Source organism: Equus przewalskii, chromosome 5 (genome assembly GCF_037783145.1).
Source record: "Equus przewalskii isolate Varuska chromosome 5, EquPr2, whole genome shotgun sequence".
Classification (NCBI taxonomy): domain Eukaryota; kingdom Metazoa; phylum Chordata; class Mammalia; order Perissodactyla; family Equidae; genus Equus; species Equus przewalskii.
The window spans coordinates 25,230,476-25,251,228 of NC_091835.1; the positions used below are offsets into that span (position 1 = coordinate 25,230,476).

A 20,753-nucleotide genomic window follows, 5' to 3' on the forward strand; every position below is an offset into this window, starting at 1 on the left:
CTGGACTTCCACCCTCTGTGCCACCTGCTACTCAGCATCTCCTCGTGGGGTTCTTAGAGGTCCTTCAGTTCCCCTCGAAGCTTTCCTTGTTTAAGTCTCTGGCTCCGTTCATTGACCTGACCTACTTGAGGTCATGCATGCTTCAGACTCTGCCTGGCTTTCCAACCTAATTGTCACCTCAATCCCCCGTTTTCTAGGCACAACAGCCCCTTTGCGATCCTTTCGTTTCCTGGGGCATACTGGGCTCCCCATGACCACAGGGCATTTGCATGTACTACCCTCACTGGAGTGCTCTTCCTTCCTCTCTTAGTTTCTTCTGGTTCACTCTGATTCCTTTTTCAGTTCTCAACTCAAATATCATTTCTTAGAGGACCCTCATACGACTCCCTGGTCTGGGTCAGATTCCTTTACCAGGTGCCTCTGATAACTGGGTACTTTCCCTTTGGGTTCCTTCTCTTGTTTGTAATTAGACACAACCATTTGGTTACTATTGGTATGTGCCTTGGATTGTAGGTGCCACCATATTTGTTTCTGCTAATTCTGGAGCCCTCATGACTTCCTTGGTGCCAGGCACAGACAGACACTCAAAAAATATGTGCCAAAGGGAAACCATGGACAAAATGAAAAGATAGCCCACCGACAGGGAGTAAATATGCATAAACTATATATCTGACAAGGGGTTAATCTCCAAAATATATAAAGAACTCACACAACTTAACAAGAAAACAACTCAATCAAAAAATGGGCAGAGGATATGAACAGACTTTTTCCAAAGAAGATATACACATGGCCAACAGGCACATGAAAACATGCTCAACATCACTAATCATCAGGGAAATGCAAATCAAGACTACAGTGAGCTATCACCTCACACCTGTCAGAATGGCTATAATTACCAAGACCAAAGATAACAAACATTGGAGAGGATGTGGAGAGAAGGGAACCCTCGTACACTGCTGGTGGGAATGCAAACTGGTGCAGCCACTATGGAAAACAGTATGGAGATTCCTCAAAAAATCAAAAATAGAACTATTATACGATCCAGCTATCCCACCATGGGTACTTATCCAAAGAACTTGAAATCAACAACTCAAAGAGACTTCTGCACCCCTACATTCAGTGCAGCATTATTCACAATAGCCAAGACGTGGAAGCAACCCAAGTGACCATCAACTGATGAATGGATAAAGAAGACATGGTATACGTATACAACGGAATACTACTCAGCCATAAAAAAAGACAAAATCGTTGCATTTGCAACAACATGGATGGCCCTTGAGGGTATCATGTAAAGAGAAATAAGCCAGACAGAGGAAGACAAACACCATATGCTTTCACTCATATGTGGAAGATAAACACATGGATAAAGAGAACATATCAGTGGTTACCAGAGGAGAAGGGGTTGGGGGGTGTGCAAAAGGGGTAAAGGGGCACATTGATGTGGTGATGGATAAAAATTAGACGACTGGTGGTGAGCACGATGCAGTCTATACAGATACTGATATATAATCATGTATACTTCAAATTACACAGTGTTATAAACCATTATGACCTCAATAAAATAATTGGAAAAAAAAATGTGCCGAGTGAATGAACAGTCAGGACTTGTGATGAACTGAGGGGAGATCATTCATTCATTCATTCATACATTCAGTGGCTGTTCGCTGGGCGCCTGGTCCGTCCAGAGCCTGTGGGGCACTCCTGCCCCGTGGACCTCACGTCCCAGCAGGAGGGTTTCCACAGGCTGTGGGCAGAGCAGGGCTGGCTCCCTGGGGTCTAGATTTGTGGGAGCTGGGCTCAGTCCTCCTGCCTGGTGGACTTGGGATTTTTCTGGCGCTGGCCGAGAGGAAGCCCTGGGGTGGGTGGGGGTGGAAGCGGCTGAGAGAGAGTGCAGGGCTAACGGCGTCGCCCTCACCCTGATCCCCACGCCCAGGGAGATTGACCTTCCCACGGACATAGAGACTGGAGGACGCTGTCCACTTGTCTGTGTGGCCCCAGAAATGGGCACAGGGGCCATCAAGTCACACAAAATACCGTGCACTCGTTGGTCAGGAGTGGGGTGAACTGAGATGTTCCCCAAACAGGCTTTTCTCCCTGAGGTTCCTGGGGTTAGGGAGCCGGAGGGATGAATCTGAACCGTGGGCTCAAAGAGCCTGGAGAGCTGAGCTGGAGGAAGCAAGTTTGATAGCCCAAGGTCAACAGAGAGATGGCCCAAGGTCATCAGGGAGAACAATGAAGTGGGACAAGGTGGGCCTGTGCTTCAGCATATGAAGCAGAAGTGGCTGTGATGGTTCCACCTGCCAGGACTCCTGATGGCTGGGTGGATGGAGGGACGCTTCAGAGGGGTGGCATTAAAGGTGGGACAAGGGGTGATGGTTTGGATGGGCTGAAGCAAAGACAAGCAGAAGCCAAGGAATCGTGGAGGGAGACCCCGGGCTGCAGGGTACACAGAGGGGGCCTTGCCGGGAGAGTTGGGACCAGCCCATGCAGGTTCTTGCTCGAGAGCTGGGGTCTGGTTTGTAAGGCAACAGGGAGCCAGTGAAGGTTTTAGAGCAGGGCAGCTCAGGGCTGGACTTGCGCCTGCGGAAGATGGATGCGCACGCAGGTCGGAGAACTCGGCCCCGGCTCCCCCATCTCAGCGCTGTGCCGAGTGTGCAGCCAGGCCGTGTCCCCATGCGGCACCAGCCTGCTTTGTGGGCCACTGTGAATCCAGGCTAAACCGGGCTACCCAACTAGGTCACTCTCTAAAGCAAGCTAAACTTAATGGTTACGAGTTAAAAACAGAAGCAATATGAGTCTCCGGAGAATAAATCATTCATTAATACTTCCCCGCTTGCAAATTGAAAAGTATTTAGATTACCTTTCGTCTCAGAAGAATGGAACAGTGGGTTGATTTCTGGCAGTCGGCTGGTTGGAATATCACAAATGGTGCCCCTTACCCACCCCACACGTGCCCGATGCTTGTCCCTGTGCCCTCCCTGCCCCCTGCCTCCATGGCCTCCCCTGCAGCTTGTCCCTCTCCCCAGGGCAGGTCGGGTGGAGGGGACGGGGGCCCGAGAGCTGGGTTATGTGTGCTGTCCTGGGAAGGCGGGGGTCCAGCCGCAGGGGAAAACCGCATAGCGGTTCCTGAGAAAGCGCCACATGGAATCACCACGTGGCTCGGCAATCCCACTCCTGGGTGTAGACCCCAAAAGAGCCGGAACGGAGACTCAGACCAATGCTTGTGCACGAATGTTCACGCAAGCAATAGTCACGATGACCGAAGGGTGGACACAACACGATGGCCACGATGAGGAATGAGTCACTGGGGTCTCTCCACGCAACCGACTCTCATTCAGCCACAGAAAGGAACGAAGCGCTGATGCTGGCTACAAGGCGGATGGACCTCACAAACACGATGCTCGGTGGAAGAAGCCAGACACAAAGGTCCCGTATCGTATGACTCCATTTATAGGAAACGTCCAGAACAGGCAAATTCGGTGACAGCAGATTAGTGGCTGAGGGCTGAGGGGAGGGGAGAATGGAGACTAATTACTTAATAGGTAGGGGGTTTCCTTTTGGGGTGATGAAATGTCTCGGAACTAGACAGAGGTGCGGGTTGCAGAACATCGTGAATGTGCCCCTGAATTGTACATTTTTCAAAGGTAAATTTTACGTTATGTGAATTTCACTTCAATTACAAAAAGAAAAAAAAAAATCCTCCAGAGGCTGTCGTGGGCACTGTGTAGGGCTCCTTGCTGGGGAGGGTGTGGGTAGTGGGACCCTAGTGCCCCCTGGATGGTTCTGAGCCACCCCAATGCCCCCTGTAGGCTCCGTGTCCTCTCTCCACGTCTTCCCACCCTTACTGCCTCTTGTGACGGGAGTTACCCCTGGGCGCCAGGACTGAGCCATCTCCATCCTCAGCACAGGGCCTGACTCAGGGTTGCACAGTGCTACTGGCGGGTCCACGTACCGGGGGGCACTGTACACAGACCCCGCCCTGCCTACACAAGGACAGACAAGGAGCTCTTTGGGACACATCCCTCGTCCCTTCTGTGGGTGACAGAGGAACAAAACCACGCACACAAGGGAGCTTCTGAGTCGTGGTCCTGTGGCACCGCCAGCCTCTCCTGGGGCCCTCGGGGGACTCTCCTCCACCTCCTTCCACTTGACATTAAAAAAGGCCCCTGAAATAGGTAATGCACACTCAGAGTCTGTTTCACACACAGGCGATGAAGCCTGGGAGTAACCAGAGCACGCAGGAGCCCAGCACCCAGCTTAAGAACGCGCAGAGCGGGCTCCTCCAGCTGCAGCATCAGCACCATGGAACTTGTTAGAAATGCAGGTTCTTGGGACCCCCAGACTCCAGACCCGCTGAAGCAGGCGCTCTGGGAGTGCTGCCAGCCCTCTGTGTTTTGGGATGCCGTGCTGGCCTTCCGGGTGCAGACCCTCTGGCTGCCAGCAACCCCTCTCCCTCCCCTCCCCAGGGTCTCTGCTGGGAGCTCCCTAGGCCGGGTGAGGGTGGGGGGGGGTCCCAGCTCTGCCCCCTGGGAGGAGGGGCCTCTTCACACTTCCTGGCTTTCCTGTTCAGGCCTCCAGGGCTTCCTGCCGCATTTTCTAGAAAGGCTTTCAATCTCCAAGGGACTCCTCTTTCCAGGGTTCGCAAAATGAGGAAAGTTCACGATTTTACCAGCGATCTTTCAGCCCGAGGCAGCGTTCCCTGTTGAGGGGCTGGGCCCTGTTGTCCGCCTCCCAAGGTGACCAGGTTCTGCTCCCCTCCGTGGAGACCCGGGGGCGGGGGGTCGGGAAGGGCGGGCCAGTGGTCTCTGTCCCTCTGGTCACCACTGCGTGCCATGCAGCTGCAATCACCTTCCCACATGTGCCCCGCGTGCAAAGGTTGCAGTCGCTGTGCGAGGAGTCCGAGTTCATCCACGAGCTGCTGATATGGCCCCCATCGTCCTGCTCGTTTCAAATCTTTGTTTTTGTTTTAAACCCTCTGGGCCTCTTTATCAAAGACAAGCTCACTGGGAGGGACGTTCTCATAAAATTGATAAGGGAGGCTGCTGGTTGGAGGGGCAGACGGCCCTGAGCCCACTGCCAGCCTGTCCCAGATTAGCCCAATGTCCCCCACTGTTCCCACACAGGTGCCACTTGCGAACATGAGGCCGGGTCAGCAGTGGCCTGGTGGGTGCTTGGAGCTGGGATGGCAGAGGCAGCACCCCTGCGTCTGCCACATTTTTCCGCTGTGTTGTTATTTTCTTTGGCTATGCCCAGGTATGGAGGTTTGCAATCGGGTAAAGTGTCCGTGATGACATCCAGATTTCCTCCTTAGGATGGTACCTGGGGGTCACCACTGACCATTTGTTTCCTCCTCTTTGCAGGCCTTGCTGCTTCTGCCTCTGTCTTCCCATCCAAGCCACCTCTTTTCTCTCTGCCCTCCCAGACTGCCAGGGCTCGTGGTCCCCTCAGCTGGGTGCTCGGGGACATCAGGGCTCGTGGTCCCCTCAGCTGGGTGCTCGGGGACATCAGGGCTCCTGGGCACCTCTGCTGAGTGCTTGGGGACATCAGGGCTCCTGGGCACCTCTGCTGGATGCTCGGGGACATCAGGGCTCCTGGGCACCTCAGCTGGGTGCTCGGGGACATCAGGGCTCCTGGGCACCTCAGCTGGGTGCTCGGGGACATCAGGGCTCCTGGGCACCTCTGCTGGGTGCTCGGGGACATCAGGGCTCCTGGGCACCTCTGCTGGGTGCTCGGGGACATCAGGGCTCCTGGGCACCTCTGCTGAGTGCTCGGGGACATCAGGGCTCGTGGTCCCCTCAGCTGGGTGCTCGGGGACATCAGGGCTCCTGGGCACCTCTGCTGGGTGCTCGGGGACATCAGGGCTCCTGGGCACCTCTGCTGGGTGCTCGGGGACATCAGGGCTCCTGGGCACCTCTGCTGGGTGCTCGGGGACATCAGGGCTCCTGGGCACCTCAGCTGGGTGCTCGGGGACATCAGGGCTCGTGGTCCCCTCAGCTGGGTGCTCGGGGACATCAGGGCTCCTGGGCACCTCTGCTGGGTGCTCGGGGACATCAGGGCTCCTGGGCACCTCTGCTGGGTGCTCGGGGACATCAGGGCTCCTGGGCACCTCTGCTGGGTGCTCGGGGACATCAGGGCTCGTGGTCCCCTCAGCTGGGTGCTCGGGGACATCAGGGCTCCTGGGCACCTCTGCTGGGTGCTCGGGGACATCAGGGCTCGTGGTCACCTCTGCTGGATGCTCGGGGACATCAGGGCTCGTGGTCACCTCTGCTGGATGCTCGGGGACATCAGGGCTCGTGGTCACCTCTGCTGGATGCTCGGGGACATCAGGGCTCGTGGTCCCCTCAGCTGGGTGCTCGGGGACATCAGGGCTCGTGGTCACCTCTGCTGGATGCTCGGGGACATCAGGGCTCCTGGGCACCTCTGCTGGGTGCTCGGGGACATCAGGGCTCCTGGGCACCTCTGCTGGGTGCTCGGGGACATCAGGGCTCCTGGGCACCTCTGCTGGGTGCTCGGGGACATCAGGGCTCGTGGTCACCTCTGCTGGATGCTCGGGGACATCAGGGCTCGTGGTCCCCTCAGCTGGGTGCTCGGGGACATCAGGGCTCGTGGTCCCCTCAGCTGGGTGCTCGGGGACATCAGGGCTCCTGGGCACCTCTGCTGGATGCTCGGGGACATCAGGGCTCCTGGGCACCTCTGCTGGATGCTCGGGGACATCAGGGCTCCTGGGCACCTCTGCTGGGTGCTCGGGGACATCAGGGCTCCTGGGCACCTCTGCTGGGTGCTCGGGGACATCAGGGCTCCTGGGCACCTCTGCTGGATGCTCGGGGACATCAGGGCTCCTGGGCACCTCTGCTGAGTGCTCGGGGACATCAGGGCTCCTGGGCACCTCTGCTGGGTGCTCGGGGACATCAGGGCTCCTGGGCACCTCTGCTGGGTGCTCGGGGACATCAGGGCTCCTGGGCACCTCTGCTGGGTGCTCGGGGACATCAGGGCTCGTGGTCACCTCTGCTGGATGCTCGGGGACATCAGGGCTCGTGGTCCCCTCAGCTGGGTGCTCGGGGACATCAGGGCTCGTGGTCCCCTCAGCTGGGTGCTCGGGGACATCAGGGCTCCTGGGCACCTCTGCTGGATGCTCGGGGACATCAGGGCTCCTGGGCACCTCTGCTGGATGCTCGGGGACATCAGGGCTCCTGGGCACCTCTGCTGGGTGCTCGGGGACATCAGGGCTCCTGGGCACCTCTGCTGGGTGCTCGGGGACATCAGGGCTCCTGGGCACCTCTGCTGGATGCTCGGGGACATCAGGGCTCCTGGGCACCTCTGCTGAGTGCTCGGGGACATCAGGGCTCCTGGGCACCTCTGCTGGGTGCTCGGGGACATCAGGGCTCCTGGGCACCTCTGCTGGGTGCTCAGGGACATCAGGGCTCGTGGTCATCTCTGCGCTGGATGCTCAGGGACGTTAGGGCTCATGGTCCCCTCTGCTGAGTGCTTGGGGACATCAGGGCTTGTGGTCACCTCTGTGCTGGGATTTCACAGGCACCCTTGAGTGCCTCCAGCCCTGGCTCCCTCCTGACCCTCGGATGTGGTGTCGCCCAGCAGCACACAGTGATCCAGCCGACTCCCACATCTGTGCCAGCTGCCTTGACCCAGGCAGGTCCTGGCCCTTCCCCCCCACCCAGGAAAGCCCCTGTACCTTCTCTCTCGTCCTGTGGTGGCGGGTCTGTCCCTGCCTTGTGGCGCCTGGCATGAATGTCTGCAGACAGTATGCAGTCACAAATATTTGTCAAGATGAATGGATTCACTTGATTTTACAAAATCTAAAGACTAATTTCTGGCACTAATGCCCCACGGAAACAGTTCTCCAGCCCGAGACGTGGTAACTGTTAGAATTCTTGGCCGTGGAAGCTGCTGTCTGATCTAAGGAAACACGTCCCCTTCAAAACTCTCTTCCGGAACAAACACGGCAGTTGACGTTTGTACTCCCTGTTACGTCTGCAGTCTTCATTAGCTGGGTGGGTCACCCTTTTGGGTTGAATGTTGTCCCCCGAAAAGATGTGTTCAGTCCTAACCCCAGAACCTATAACTGTGACCTTATTTGGAAATAGGGCCTTTGCAGAGGTAATCCAGTTAAAATGAGGTCACGCTGGATGCTGGCGGGCCCTGAATCCAGTGAGTGGTGTCCTCCTAAGGAGGGAGACACAGACGCACAGGAGAGCACCAGGTGACGAGGATGACAGAAGCTGGAGAGATGCAGCCACAGGCCGAGGGTCGCTGGCAACCAGCAGGAGCAGGACGAGGTGAAGAAGCCTCTTCCCCTAGAGCCTTCGAGACTGCACGGCCCTGTGGACACTTTGATTTTGGACTTCCAGCCTCCTGAATGGTGAGAGGATAAAGCTCTGTTGCCTTCAGCCTCCCAGTTTGTGGTCCTTTGTTATGGCAACCCCAGCAGCCAAATACGAAGGGACAAGAAAAGGCATAAGAGGTAGAAGGGGGTGGAGGGTAAGGGAAGTCTCGAGCATGAGAAAATTCCATATGTTTAAGGCTGAGCAGAAAGGGCCGGGGGCAGAGAGAAGCCAGGGGAGAAGGGATGGCCCCGCAGCAGTGACAGATGCAGGGCTGGCCTGAAACATGGCTGGTGTCCTTATCAGCAGAGGGCAATTTGGGCAGAGGGATGCTGACACAGGGGAGCAGGCCGTGTGCAGGCGGAGGCAGAGACGGGAGGGCTGCTGACACAAGCCAAGGAGCGCCCATGAGTCCCAGCGGCTGGAGGAGGCGGAGAGGGACCCCTTGAGGAGCCTTCAGGAGGAGGGAGGCCCCGCCAACGCCTCGGTTTCCGATTTCCGAGCCCCATGCTGTGAAAGAATCCACTTCTGTGGTTTTAACCCAGCCCGTCATGGTAATTTGTTACGGTGGCCACAGAAACTAATGTGGCCACGGACACCTTGAGACAACGAGCCGGATGCACGACTTCTGCATTTTTCCCCTCTGCCCTCTGGCTGAGGTTCTAGGTCATTCTCAGTCTTACAGACAAGACGCCCAGATGCATTCTCCCCTCAAAGGGCTGAGTTTTAACTTGCATGAGAAGCTTCTCTTGCGTGTCACTTCCTGTCCACAAACAGAAGGTTAAAGGGGCAAATAGTGAAATCAGGGTCATGGGGTAACAGGCAGGGCATGGATTGATTATTCGAGTGTTTAGATGAGCCAGACTAACCGGGTTAATCCCCCTCAAAGGGGTTTGCTCTCTAGACGGACTCTTTCCTTGTCCTATTACGCCCAGAGCCTGACTTTATTTTTTATATAAGCTCAATGTATTCCCCTCTGTCTGGGCCATCTATTATGTCTTAAAATAGAATTTCTGCATATCTTTTAATTGAAGGTGGTGTACAAATATCTTCTAACTGCAGGAAAATGGGTTTTCATCTCCGTTACTATGTCCACTATCCCCAAGATGATGTTGGTGGTTTTGGCTACGTCAGCACCTGCCGTGTGGCAAACATGCCAAGAGGACCCGCCGGCAGCCACCCTGGCTCCTGCCACCTCCCCCAAGATGCCAGTGGGCTCTGCACACACAGTGGGGGTGCCGCTGAGCCCGCCTTCCCGCCCCGTCTCTGGAGTTGGCAACCATCACCACCATCCGTCTCCAGAACTTTTTCATCTTCCAAAACTGAACGTCTATACCCATTTAACACTAACTCCTGATTCTCCCCCTCCCCCAGCCCCTGACCATTCTACTTTCTGTCTCTATAATTTGACTGTCCTAGTTTCCTCAGATAACTAGGATCACACAGTATTTGTCCTTCTGTGACTGTCTTCTTTCACTGGGCATAATGTCCTCAAGGTTCATCCAAGTTGTAGTATGTGACAGGATCTCCTTCCTTTTTAAGACTGAATAGTATTCCACTGTATGGATATACCACAGTTTTTTTATCCACTCATTCTTCAGTGGACACTTGGGTTGCTTTTGGCTTATGTGAATAATGCTGCTGTGAACATGGGTGTGCACATGTCTGTTTGAGTCCTGCTTTCAATTCTTTCAGATGTATACCTGGAAGTGGAATTGCTGGATCACACAGTAATTTTGTTTAATTTTTGGAGGATTTGTCATACTGTTTTCCACAGAGTGGTTGTTTCTAAAGCCCAAATGAGATCACATCACTGCCCAGTTAAAAAACCCAGGCCTCTGCTTTGGTCCACTCCTGCCTTTCCTGCCTGGTCTGCCGCCCTCTCATCCAGCTCTCCCTGCTCTGGCTGTCTTCAAGCATGTTCCTGCCTCAGTCCTTCCCAACTGCGGTTCCCCCTGTCTTCCTGGCTCTGCCTTCCCACCAGCGACTCCTGCTCCTCCCACGTCCTGCTGCTCTTCTGCTTCCTCACCCTGCTTTGTTATCCTTCCTTCATAGCAGAGATAGCTCCCTGGCCCTGTGTGTCCCCTGACCCCTTGTTTGTCTCCCACACTGGGCCAGATTGACCCCGAGGGAGGGAACCTGGTCTTTTGGTCACCTTTGTTCCCAAAGTGTGGAACCTGGCACATGAGTTTGTTGAAGGAAAGACAGAATGAGTGGACAAAGATATCTGAGGAAATTATTTGCAGTGAAGGAAAGTATAAGTCAATTAAAATATCTTTGCAAATGGAGGAGTGGTAATTTTGGTCTATGTTACATTTAAAAAAAAATTGCTGTGTTAAAAATCCATTCAGTATTTGGAACAGTGACTTAGTGATTCTGATTACCCCCTTGGGAGATCTGTGTTAGACAACCATGGTTTTCATTGGAGAAAAGGAATTTTACCAAGAATCTCCACAATAAAATTTTGTCAAGGTCTGAGGTTGGACGTATCCAGGGTGGGAACTTTCTGTACAGAGCCGTCTTCTCCTGAACTGTCAAAGTATGATAGGTTGATGCTTTGCATATAAATCTTTGGTAGGAACTTTCTCTTTGACTTCTTGATTTAATGGCATCTTGTTTTTCTGAATGTGAAGCTGGAGGTCTGTGGATGGTGAGCTCCTTAAAACCAACACTAACCCACGTCCCTGAATAATATAGATTTTAAAAAATCCTCTATAAAAAATACTAGCAAACTGAATCCAACAGCACATTAAAAGGATCAGATACCATGACAGAGAGGGATTTATCCATGGAATGCAAGGATGGTTCAACATGTGTAGACCAATCACTGTGATATACCACATTAACAGAATGAAAGATAAAAATCACATGATCATCTCAATCGATGCAGAAAAGGCATTGACAAATTTTGACATCCATTTATGATTAAAAAAAACTCAATAAAAGAGGTACAGAAGGAACTTACCTCAACACAATAGAGGCCACATATGAAAAGCCTACAACTAACATCATAATGGGGAAAAATTGAAAGCTTTTCCTCTAAGTCTGGTACAAGGAAAGGATGCCCACTCACCACTTCTACTCAATGTAGTACTGGAAATTCTAGCCAGAGCCATTAGATAAGAAAAAGAAAGAAAAGAAATCTAAACCAGAAAGGAAGAAGTCAAATTATCCCTGTTTTCATCTGACATGATCTGATATGGAGAAAACCTAAAGAATCAACAAAAAAAGTAATAGAGCTAGTAAACAGATTCAGTGAAGTTGCAGGATACCAAAATCAGCAGCATTTCTATACACTAGCAATGACTTATCCAAAAAAGAAATTAAGAAAACAATCTCATTTACAATAGCAACAAAAAGAATGAAAAACTTCGGAATAAACTTAACCAAAGAAGTGAAAGAATTGTACATTGAAAATGGTAAAACGTTGGTGAAGGACATTAAAGAAGACAGAAAAATGGAAGATATTCCATGTTCATGGATCGGAAGGATTAATATTGTTCAAATGTCCGTAATACCCAAAGTAATCTACAGATTCAGTGCAATCCCCATCAAAATTCCAATGACACTCTTTAAAGAAATAGAAAAACCAACCCTAAAATTCATATGGAACCAGAGAAAAAGCAGAATAGCCAAAGCAATCTAGAGCAGGAAGAAAAGCTGGAAGCATCTCCTGATTTTAAAAAGTTGCAGTAATCCAAACAGTACGGTACAGACACGTAGAGGAGTGGAACAGAATAGACAGCCTAGAAATAAACGCACACATTTATGGTCAACTGATCTTTGAAAGAGTGCCAAGAACACACAATGAGGAAAGCATAGTCTCTTCAACAAATGGTGTTGGGAAAACTGGGTATCTACATGCAGAAGGATGAAATTGAACTCCTGTCTTACACCATATACGAAAATCAACTCAAAGTGGAGTAAAGACTTAAACGTAAGACCTGAAACTATAAAATCCCTCGAAGAAAACATAAGAGAAAGCTTCAGGACATTGGTCTTAGCTACAGCTTTTTTGGCTATGATCCCCAAAGCATAGGCAACAAAAGCAAAAATTAACAAGTGAGACGAGATCAAACTCAAAAGCTTCTGTGCAGTGAAGGAAACGATCAGCAGAGTGAGAAGGCAACCTATGGAATGGGAGAAAATATTTGTGAGCCATATAGCTGATAAAGGATTCATATCCAAAATATATAAGGAACTCATGCAACTCAATAGCAAGAAACCAAATACCCTGATTAAAAAATGAGCAAGGGACCTGAATAGACATGTCTTAAAAGAAGACATCCCAATGGCCACAGGCACACAGAAAAGTGCTCAGCATCATTAATTATCAGGAAAATGCAAATCAAAACCAAAATAAGGTATTACCTCACACCTGTTAGGATGGCTATCATAAAAAAGTCACAAGATAAATGCTGGCAAAGATGTGGAGAAAAGGGAACCCTTGTGTACTGTTGGTGGGAATATAAATTGGTGCAGCCATTATGGAAAAGAGTATGGAGGTTCCTCAAAGAACTAAAAATAAAACTGCCACACGGTCCAGCAATTCCACTCCTGGGTATATATCCAAAGGAGGTGAAATCAGGATCTTGAAGAGATATGTGTTCATCGCAGTATTTTTCACAATAACCAAGATATGGAAACAACCTTAATGTACTTAAGTGGATGAATGAATAAAGAAAATGTGTGAATATACAATAACATATTATTTAGCCTCAAAAAAAGAAGGCAGTCCTGCTTTTTATGACAATATGGGTGAAGCTTGAGGGCATTAAGTGAAATAAACCAGTCGCAGAAGAACCAATCTGCATGATCCCATTTATATGCAGATCTGAAATAGTCAAACTCATGGAAACAGAGAGAGAAACGGTGGCTGCCAGAAGGGTGGGGGAGGGGGAAATCGGGAGATGGTCAAAGGGTACAAAGTTTCAGTTACGCAAGATGAGTTCGAGAGCCCTAATTGCAGCGTGAGGACTGCAGTTAATAATACTGTGTTAATAACGCTGCGCTGTGTGCTTGAACAGATCCTGTGTTCTCACTACACAAAAAAAGAAAGAAAATGGTAACTATGTGAGGTGATGGGTATGTCAATGAGCTTGACTGCGGCGATAATTTCACAATGTAAGTGCACATTTATGGTGCATACTTGAACTTTGCCCCATTGACATAAAATACTGAATATTTGTGCCAAGTCGTAGCCATGCTGAGTATATGTAACACTTGAAGTAAATCTGTTTCCCTGACAATCTCTTTGTCAGCAGACGTATGGTTCATACTGCATTAAAAATAGCTCGTGGATGCTATTTGGACCCCTCCTTTTCATGGGCCTGAGTCATTGTCTTGGCAACCATAATGGAGCTCCATCTCGCTGTCGGATACACCACACAACCAAGTGCTGGAGGTGGCAACTGGAGGAGGGCGGGCAGGGGTACCGCATCAGACGACGGTGCTGCCAGGTGCTCCACAGGTGGACCAATCCCGCCTTCACCATCTCTAGAGGACAGCTGGCTGTGGGCATCCTTGTTGGTCATCATCTTCGACACTGAAATGAGCCTGCAGAGAAGCAACGTGGGCAAAAAGCAGACATTGAAACGTGAAAAATGCGGGCGTCGAGGCCCCTTTCAACAATCTTTTAGAGCTGTGATGTGTCCACTAGAAAACAATGCTTAGAAATCTGAAATTCAGAACAGCACCTCAGAGCATCCTTCTGACAGGGCTGTGGCCTGTGAGTGTCAGAGCTGATGCCCAGCGGACACATCGGATGGCAGTTTCCTAAGGCAGATGCGTCATTTGCTCTTCTGAGCAGTCGGAGACACCCTTTTACTCAGGTTGAGGTCACAGGCATTCTGGTCAAACAGTCACCTTTGGTGGCGTCTGCCTGTTGGGACACTGGGAGTGGATGCCCAAAGACCCATGCCGACCTCAGCTCCCTTCTCTCTCCAGCGCTTTCTTCTGCAACCATTGCATCCAGAGAAACCCAGAGATGAGGGCCCCATCTTCAGATGGATGATGGTCTGGCCATGAAAGCTGTCTCCGAGTAGGACTATACCTGGTCAACCCGGGGGCCTCTGGGATGGTGGAATGAACAATATGCCAAGAATTTAACCAGTTACGGTGGAATATCTAATAGATGGGCTGTGAGGACGTCAGTAGTCACGACCGGCATGAACACCTAGTGTGCATTCAATGTGTGTTAGGCACGAGGCTGAGCATTCTACTTGTACATTAAGTCGTTGAACCACAATCAGAATCAACAAGTAAACTCTAAGGAAATATTAATCAGCAAACGAAGAGAAAGTTTTGGATCAAAAATCTTTTTTCCTAAAAAGGGAAGGAAAAAGCAGTAAATTGGAACTGGCAACCAGCAATGCTAATCTCACATATTTCTCTGAAAAGAATACCTTACAGGATGGGCATAATTTATGTTAAAAGAAATGTAAGGGCGTCTTACAGCTAAACAGCAGAGGGTCTGGACCAAAAGCTGCCCCATCAGAGTCACTGGTGTCACTACGGTCATTGTTAGGAGGCGTGAAAACCGATTGACCGTGCCAAAATTTTGGTGAGCGATACAAAAGATAAACTCAGGCAAGGGCTCCTGAACAAAAAGGGATGAGAATAAATTTAGATAAAGGAGCAGGGTTTTGAAAAGCACTGAGACTAGAATATAAAGTGCCAATCTGTAAATAATAGCAGCTCTTTCCAAAGAAGCAAGAAAGACGGTGCTGAAATCGTAGTGCCATCATAAGGGACTTTCTGGGTAGGGGAGAAATAACGAAGATTGGAAAAAGCAGAGTCATGGAATCCCTATTGTACTGAATCAGCAGTGACTGATGGGACAAGATGCATCCTTGTAAAATGTCTAACATCAAAGAGAATCTTCCAGAAGCCAAGTGCAATGAACTGGCCCCTGCTAGGTCCCCTAGCTCAGCCCACCACCCAACACGTGTTTGCGTGATAAACACTCGTGGAGTGGACTGAACCCATCAGAAACATCTGCAGCTTCAGGTGAAACAAGAGCAGAGGTGGCGGGATGATGTCTATGGAGGAGGATGTTCTGCCCACCGAGGGTGTCATCCAAAGCCGTAAAGGACTTTGTCACGTGGTTGCCCCTCAGATCCCCTTTCGTTGAGGGCATGCTCTAAACTTCCTGAATGAGCGTTGCCATTGATGGGGTGATGAGTGGGATGGCAGCTCACCCAGAGAAAACGAATAAAACCCCCAAATGGAACCGCATGGAGGCCCGTGAAGAGATGGTGCTTCAGGGAACCAGGTGAAAGTATTGGAGACACGGGGACTGATGTCCAGAGGGAGCGGGAGACCCTCCAACGCACGGACTTGTCTCTCACGAAAAGCAGGTCAAAGGATTTTTGTTTTTTTAATTTGAAAGCTATACCTACAGAAGGAGAATTGGGAAAGTTTGCAGAATGCTTCAGCATCCTCAGCAGAGAGTTACAAATAGTATTCACTTTCTAAATTCGAGCAAAAAAACACCAAAACACTGAGACCCTGGAAGAATAAAGGGAAGACAGAAGTGGGATGGAGCCCAGCAATGATCAAAGAAGGTCAAAGGGGGTCCCGTGGGAGCAGGGAGCTGTGGGGTGGGGAGAGGGTGGAACATTGCCAAGGCCTCATCTTGCTGACTCACCATTGCACCCGACATGGCCAAACAGCATGGCCTTCTCCCCTATTGCTTGGGCAGGACCCTGTCCCCACAAGACCAGTGTGGTTCCTGGGGTTTTTTACACTCCACGTTTGTATAGACCTGAAATTCTCTACAGTGTAAAACAAGCATCATCCTCAGAACATCCAACAGAGGGGCCTTGACAAGTCACCTGGAGAAAAGCTGAGCTCCAACCCAGCTGGGGCCAGGGGACCCCAGCAGAGGCAGCCCCGAGAGTGACTGGTCTCGAGGGTGCCAGGACCAGCTCCTGTGGGGTGAGCCAGGACCCCCGGCCGGCCTGTGACTGTCTCCCAAGTCTGGGTCCCGAGGCCTTAGAGGCGAGGAGCTGCGCCTCCACGTCCACCGGCTGGGAACCGAGAGCAATTTCTTTTCATTGCTTTCTCCACTGATAAAGGGAGAGTTGCTGCCAACCTGTTTTCCAAGTGAGAGAATGCCAGAAGATTTATTTTCCCCAGAAAGGTGTAAAACAAATAGGAAATATTATTTCAGAGAGCTTGCGCAGGATCATTATTTATGAACGTCTCACCAACCATATGGTTCCCACACTGGTTCGAGGGGGTAATGATTTTTATAATTACCTGTGTTTAGAAATACCTTCACGCAAGGAAGTAAATCTGCCTCCTACTGAGAACAGAAACAGTCTTTCCTCTTCCATAATTAGTGAGCTTTTCTTCAACCAAAGCCTGAAATTACTCTCGGATCCTCCAGGGCAGCATGGGACAGGGGGGCCCAGGGCCGGGGCCAGCCTGTGGGCTTCTCCGCCCCGTCCGCCTCGGATCTCACTGAAGCATCCTCCACACGCTGCTCTCTGGTACTGACAAGGGCCACCACGGGGGCGTCTGGGCAGACCTGCCTGCAGGGCACAGAATCCCCTCCACTGTCCACGCGGAGTCTGGAGGCCCCCCCGGCTCCTGGAACCCCCTGTTGCCAAGGCTGTGGGGGAGCTCCAGGAGCGAGGGCGGGCTCTCCGGTCCCTGCCTGCCCCGGGCCTCTGTCTCCTAGCCAGCCAGTCCCCACCTACTCCGGCCACCTGCCTCAGGTCCTTCTCCCATGTCCAGGGCCATCTCCCATGCGCATCTGACCTGTCACTTCCCTGTCTGGAGTCTTGGCCACCTCTGTTGTCCACCCCGAGAGTCCCCCAGATCCAGTGGGAGGAGATGCAGGCAGACAAGGGCAGGGGTGAGCTAAATGAGAAAAATGGGTTGATTTTAAAGCTCTGCCCTTTATTCTTGGGTGATGTCTTTCCTACTCTTGGGGGGGTAAAAATCTTTTTTTATGAATCGATGAGCATTTGTGACTTAAATACAGTCATTTCTTGCCTACTCCCCAAAGTCCTGTGTCGGTTTTCTGAATCAGCAGTGTGTGTGCATGTGTGTTCATGGGGGCGTTATGGAGGGCAAGGGAAGTGGGAGGAGGCCTGGGGACGGTGGTCGGCCGAACTTGGACTTGGGACCGCAGGCCCATCGTGAGACCCCTGACCTTAGAGCCACTGCTGCAGCCAGCTGCCAGGTCTCAGCCGTGTGGATCCCCCCATGGGGACCCCGTGCAGCCGGGCAGACCCCTTGACTATTCTGTGTCTCCATTCCTTCATCTGTGAAGCGGGGTAATGACAGTGCCCGCCTCCTCGGGAGGAGGAAGTGAGTTTGTGTCTACAAGTGGTCTGGCACACGGCAAGTGCCACATGCATGCACACGCATATGCATGTGTATACATACGTGTGTGCTCGTGCATACCCAGGAGCAAGGGTCCACTTGACAAGGGGACGGTTATCTTGCCTGGGAGTTAATTCTGTCCCATCTGCTGGGGAGATCAGGGGAGGGACCATCAGCCATCGCAAGTTGGGAGGAGCAGGTTGCTCTGGGGTCCTGCCTGCCCCGGGCTCCTGAGCGTCCGCCCCTTCCTCTTCCTCCTCCCACTCCCGGGCTCGCACACGTTTTAGTGGCTCCATGTAAATATTTGACGTGGGCAGGTAACACACAGGACAGGGGCACTCTGAGGAAATGGGGTGCCCCCTCTCTCCTGCGCCCAGATAGAGAGTGCCAGGCTCACAAGACCAGTGTCTCCAAAGTTGGAGTTCAGCCCGCTCTCTTTCGTTGAGCAAGCCCTATTGCAGGATCCCACATGGTAACACTCCCACTGGGAGCATCTACTGAGCGCTTAGTGTATGCTCATAAGTATGCCGTAAAGGGCGGTCAGCACTTTCCTGCCACAGCCGAGCGCCTTCCACGGCCTCTTCCCGGTGGTAAGTGGTTGACTTCAATGAGCCCCCGGGCTCTGGGCGTGGCAGCCTGTGTGGGGGTCGTATCTGTAAATAAATAAGGACTCTTAGCTCAGTCCAGTCTGATGCTTCTCGGCTTTGGCGGCCGCCCAGCCCATCCCTGTCCATCCTCAGGGGCTGCAGAGTGAAGGCCTCCACTCCAAGCGCAAGGTCTTCTTGCTGCTCATTCTGATTCAGCCCCGTTGACAGAGAACAAACCCTGTGACTCTTGGAAAAAAGCATTTAAGTAAGTTTACACTAAATTTACAAATATGTCTGTGTAAGAGGCGGCACCTCCCTTCTGGCTCGCTCTCTCCTTTGACCTGACTTTCGAAGTCACAGCCGAATGACAGTGACACCAAAGATGGCTCGCCCAGCGTGCAGGGGGATCCACCCACTTTTCCATCCCTCTGCTCGTCCTCACGTCCCTTCAGGCTTCTGTCCACTCCTCCGACGTCCATCGATAAAGCATCTGTTCCACAAACCCTTTCTGAGACCCACGGTGTGACATCCGTTTGCTTCTAAAGATCCAGAATGTCTCAGACTTGCTTCCTCCCTGAGTCCCCAGAGAGGGACTCATTGCTTCCTGCAGGAATCGGACAAACACACAAATAACCCCACTCTAATGAGATAAGAACACAGATGGCTTAGAGTTAGGTTTAGGGTTAGGCATAATTAAGGAAGCAGATGGGGAAATTCAAGTTAAAATTCAGTAAAATTTTAATTAAAAGATTATGTATTTTCACCCTAAGATCTTTTAAAGATGAGTTCCCATTTCACACCCCTGCCCCCCTTCCCAGAAAACACACAAATCCAACTCTAATCTGCTCTGAGCTGTATGGACATCCTCCATCCCGGCATCTGTGGTCCAGCGCCCCCCATGACTCCCCCACCCCAGCCTGGAGAGCTTGACTCTGTCATTCTTCCTGTCACTCTTCTCCTGTCACTCGCCCCAGCTGAGAGAGATGCGCACCTTGCCCTAAGAGGAAGGAAAGTGGGGCGGGACATTGAGGAGAACAGAGAGCAGTGGGAGGGAGCCTGGGGTGGCAGAGGAAGGGACCTGGCCTGACAAGCCCTCCTCCCTCTGGCTCCTGGGTGGCCCCAGACCTTCTCCTGTGTGCTCAGACTTCATTCCTCCTGGACGTGCTGGACTGTCCCTCTCTGCCATCATCTTGGGGATCCACCCCTGGCCACTGCTGGGAAGCTCTCTTTACCCTGGAGGGTGATGGTGGGGGGAGTCCTGTGGCTCCTAGCGACACCCAACTGATGAGACGGGACGTGGACAGGGAGAGACCTGTGCTGCTGTCCTGGGTCAGTGGTCTTCTAGGCCCAGCTTACTGGAGAAGGCAAGTGACATTGCTCTCCTCGAGGTTAGTTGCTGTCGGGTAGCCCTCTCTCCAGAGGGTACGGACGTGAGTCCTCGAAGGCATGAATCTGTTAACAGAATATCCCCTCCCCTCTACGTCTGTCTTTGTGTTTGGATGAGTCCATGCTCCTCAGATTTGCCTTTTGCAGGTGGGCTCCAGGGCACCAGCCTGCCAGCCCACATCCATTCACCTTCAGGAACTCTGCATGCTGGGGCCCGAACAAAACATGCAAAAAGGCATGTTGCAGCCAATTGATTAACCAATGGATCAATTGATCAGGTCTTCCAGCCAAGTGTTTATTCATCCATCTGTCCATCCAGCATCTATCTGTCTATTGTCCATCCACCCACCATCCATCCATCCTTCATCTGTCTGTCCATCCATTGTCCTCCCATCCACTCGTCCATCCAACCATCTGCTCACCCAAACATTCTTTAGCGAAGATTGGACTTATACCTTCAAAAAAGTGGTAGGGAGGGCCAACCATGAAATCTCTCTCCACATCTTCAAACGCTACATGTGGGACTTTTTAAGATCAAGGACAACCATGTGAAACACTCGTTGCCTTTTATTGGACACCTATTGTGGGTCTCCATTATACTAGAGCATTATATATTTTTTCTTATATACTCTTGATGAATGCCATCAAGATCTGAATGCGGGTCAGCTTTCTTCCCTGCTCCACCACCTCCTGGAAAAGAAATCTCGATCTGAGCATACCCTTTAAAAATGTGTTTGAGGAGGGTTAGCCAACACTGTAGTGTTTGCTCTTTCAATACTTCGGCACTCGTGGTTCCACCGTGATTTTGATGGAAGGTGGTGCTGAGATGCCCTTGACCTTCTGGGGCTATTTCCTGGTGGGTCGGATGCTTCCAGGGAGCTCATTATGCGAGTTTCATGGGACCTTCTTAGAGGAGAGGGGTCACCTGCAAAGCACAGGAGGGATCTTGGTTGGGAGAGTGAAACGGTCCAGCTCTAATTTGACGTCTTTTTATCTTTCATTTAGTTTTATTTATTTTACTTATTTATTTATTTTTTATGGTACAAATGGCATTTATTGGTTCAAGGGAAAGTAGAAGAGAAGAGGGGATACAAGAGCTCTGGCT

At 51.4% G+C, this 20,753-nt stretch overlaps 1 protein-coding gene across 1 annotated transcript; it reads right to left on the reverse strand.

Moving 5' to 3' along the window:
- Positions 1-5,326: 5,326 nt before the first annotated feature.
- On the reverse strand, positions 5,327-7,432 carry LOC139083200 (fibrous sheath CABYR-binding protein-like). The gene has a single exon (XM_070618161.1). It carries the CDS (start codon positions 7,430-7,432, stop codon positions 5,327-5,329), a length of 2,106 nt encoding a protein of 701 aa, XP_070474262.1.
- Positions 7,433-20,753: the final 13,321 nt, after the last annotated feature.

Coding starts and splice junctions, on each gene's coding strand:
- LOC139083200 (XM_070618161.1), bottom strand. CDS start 7,432: ATGACCACGAGCCCTGATGTCCCTGAGCACCCAGCAGAGGTGCCCAGG.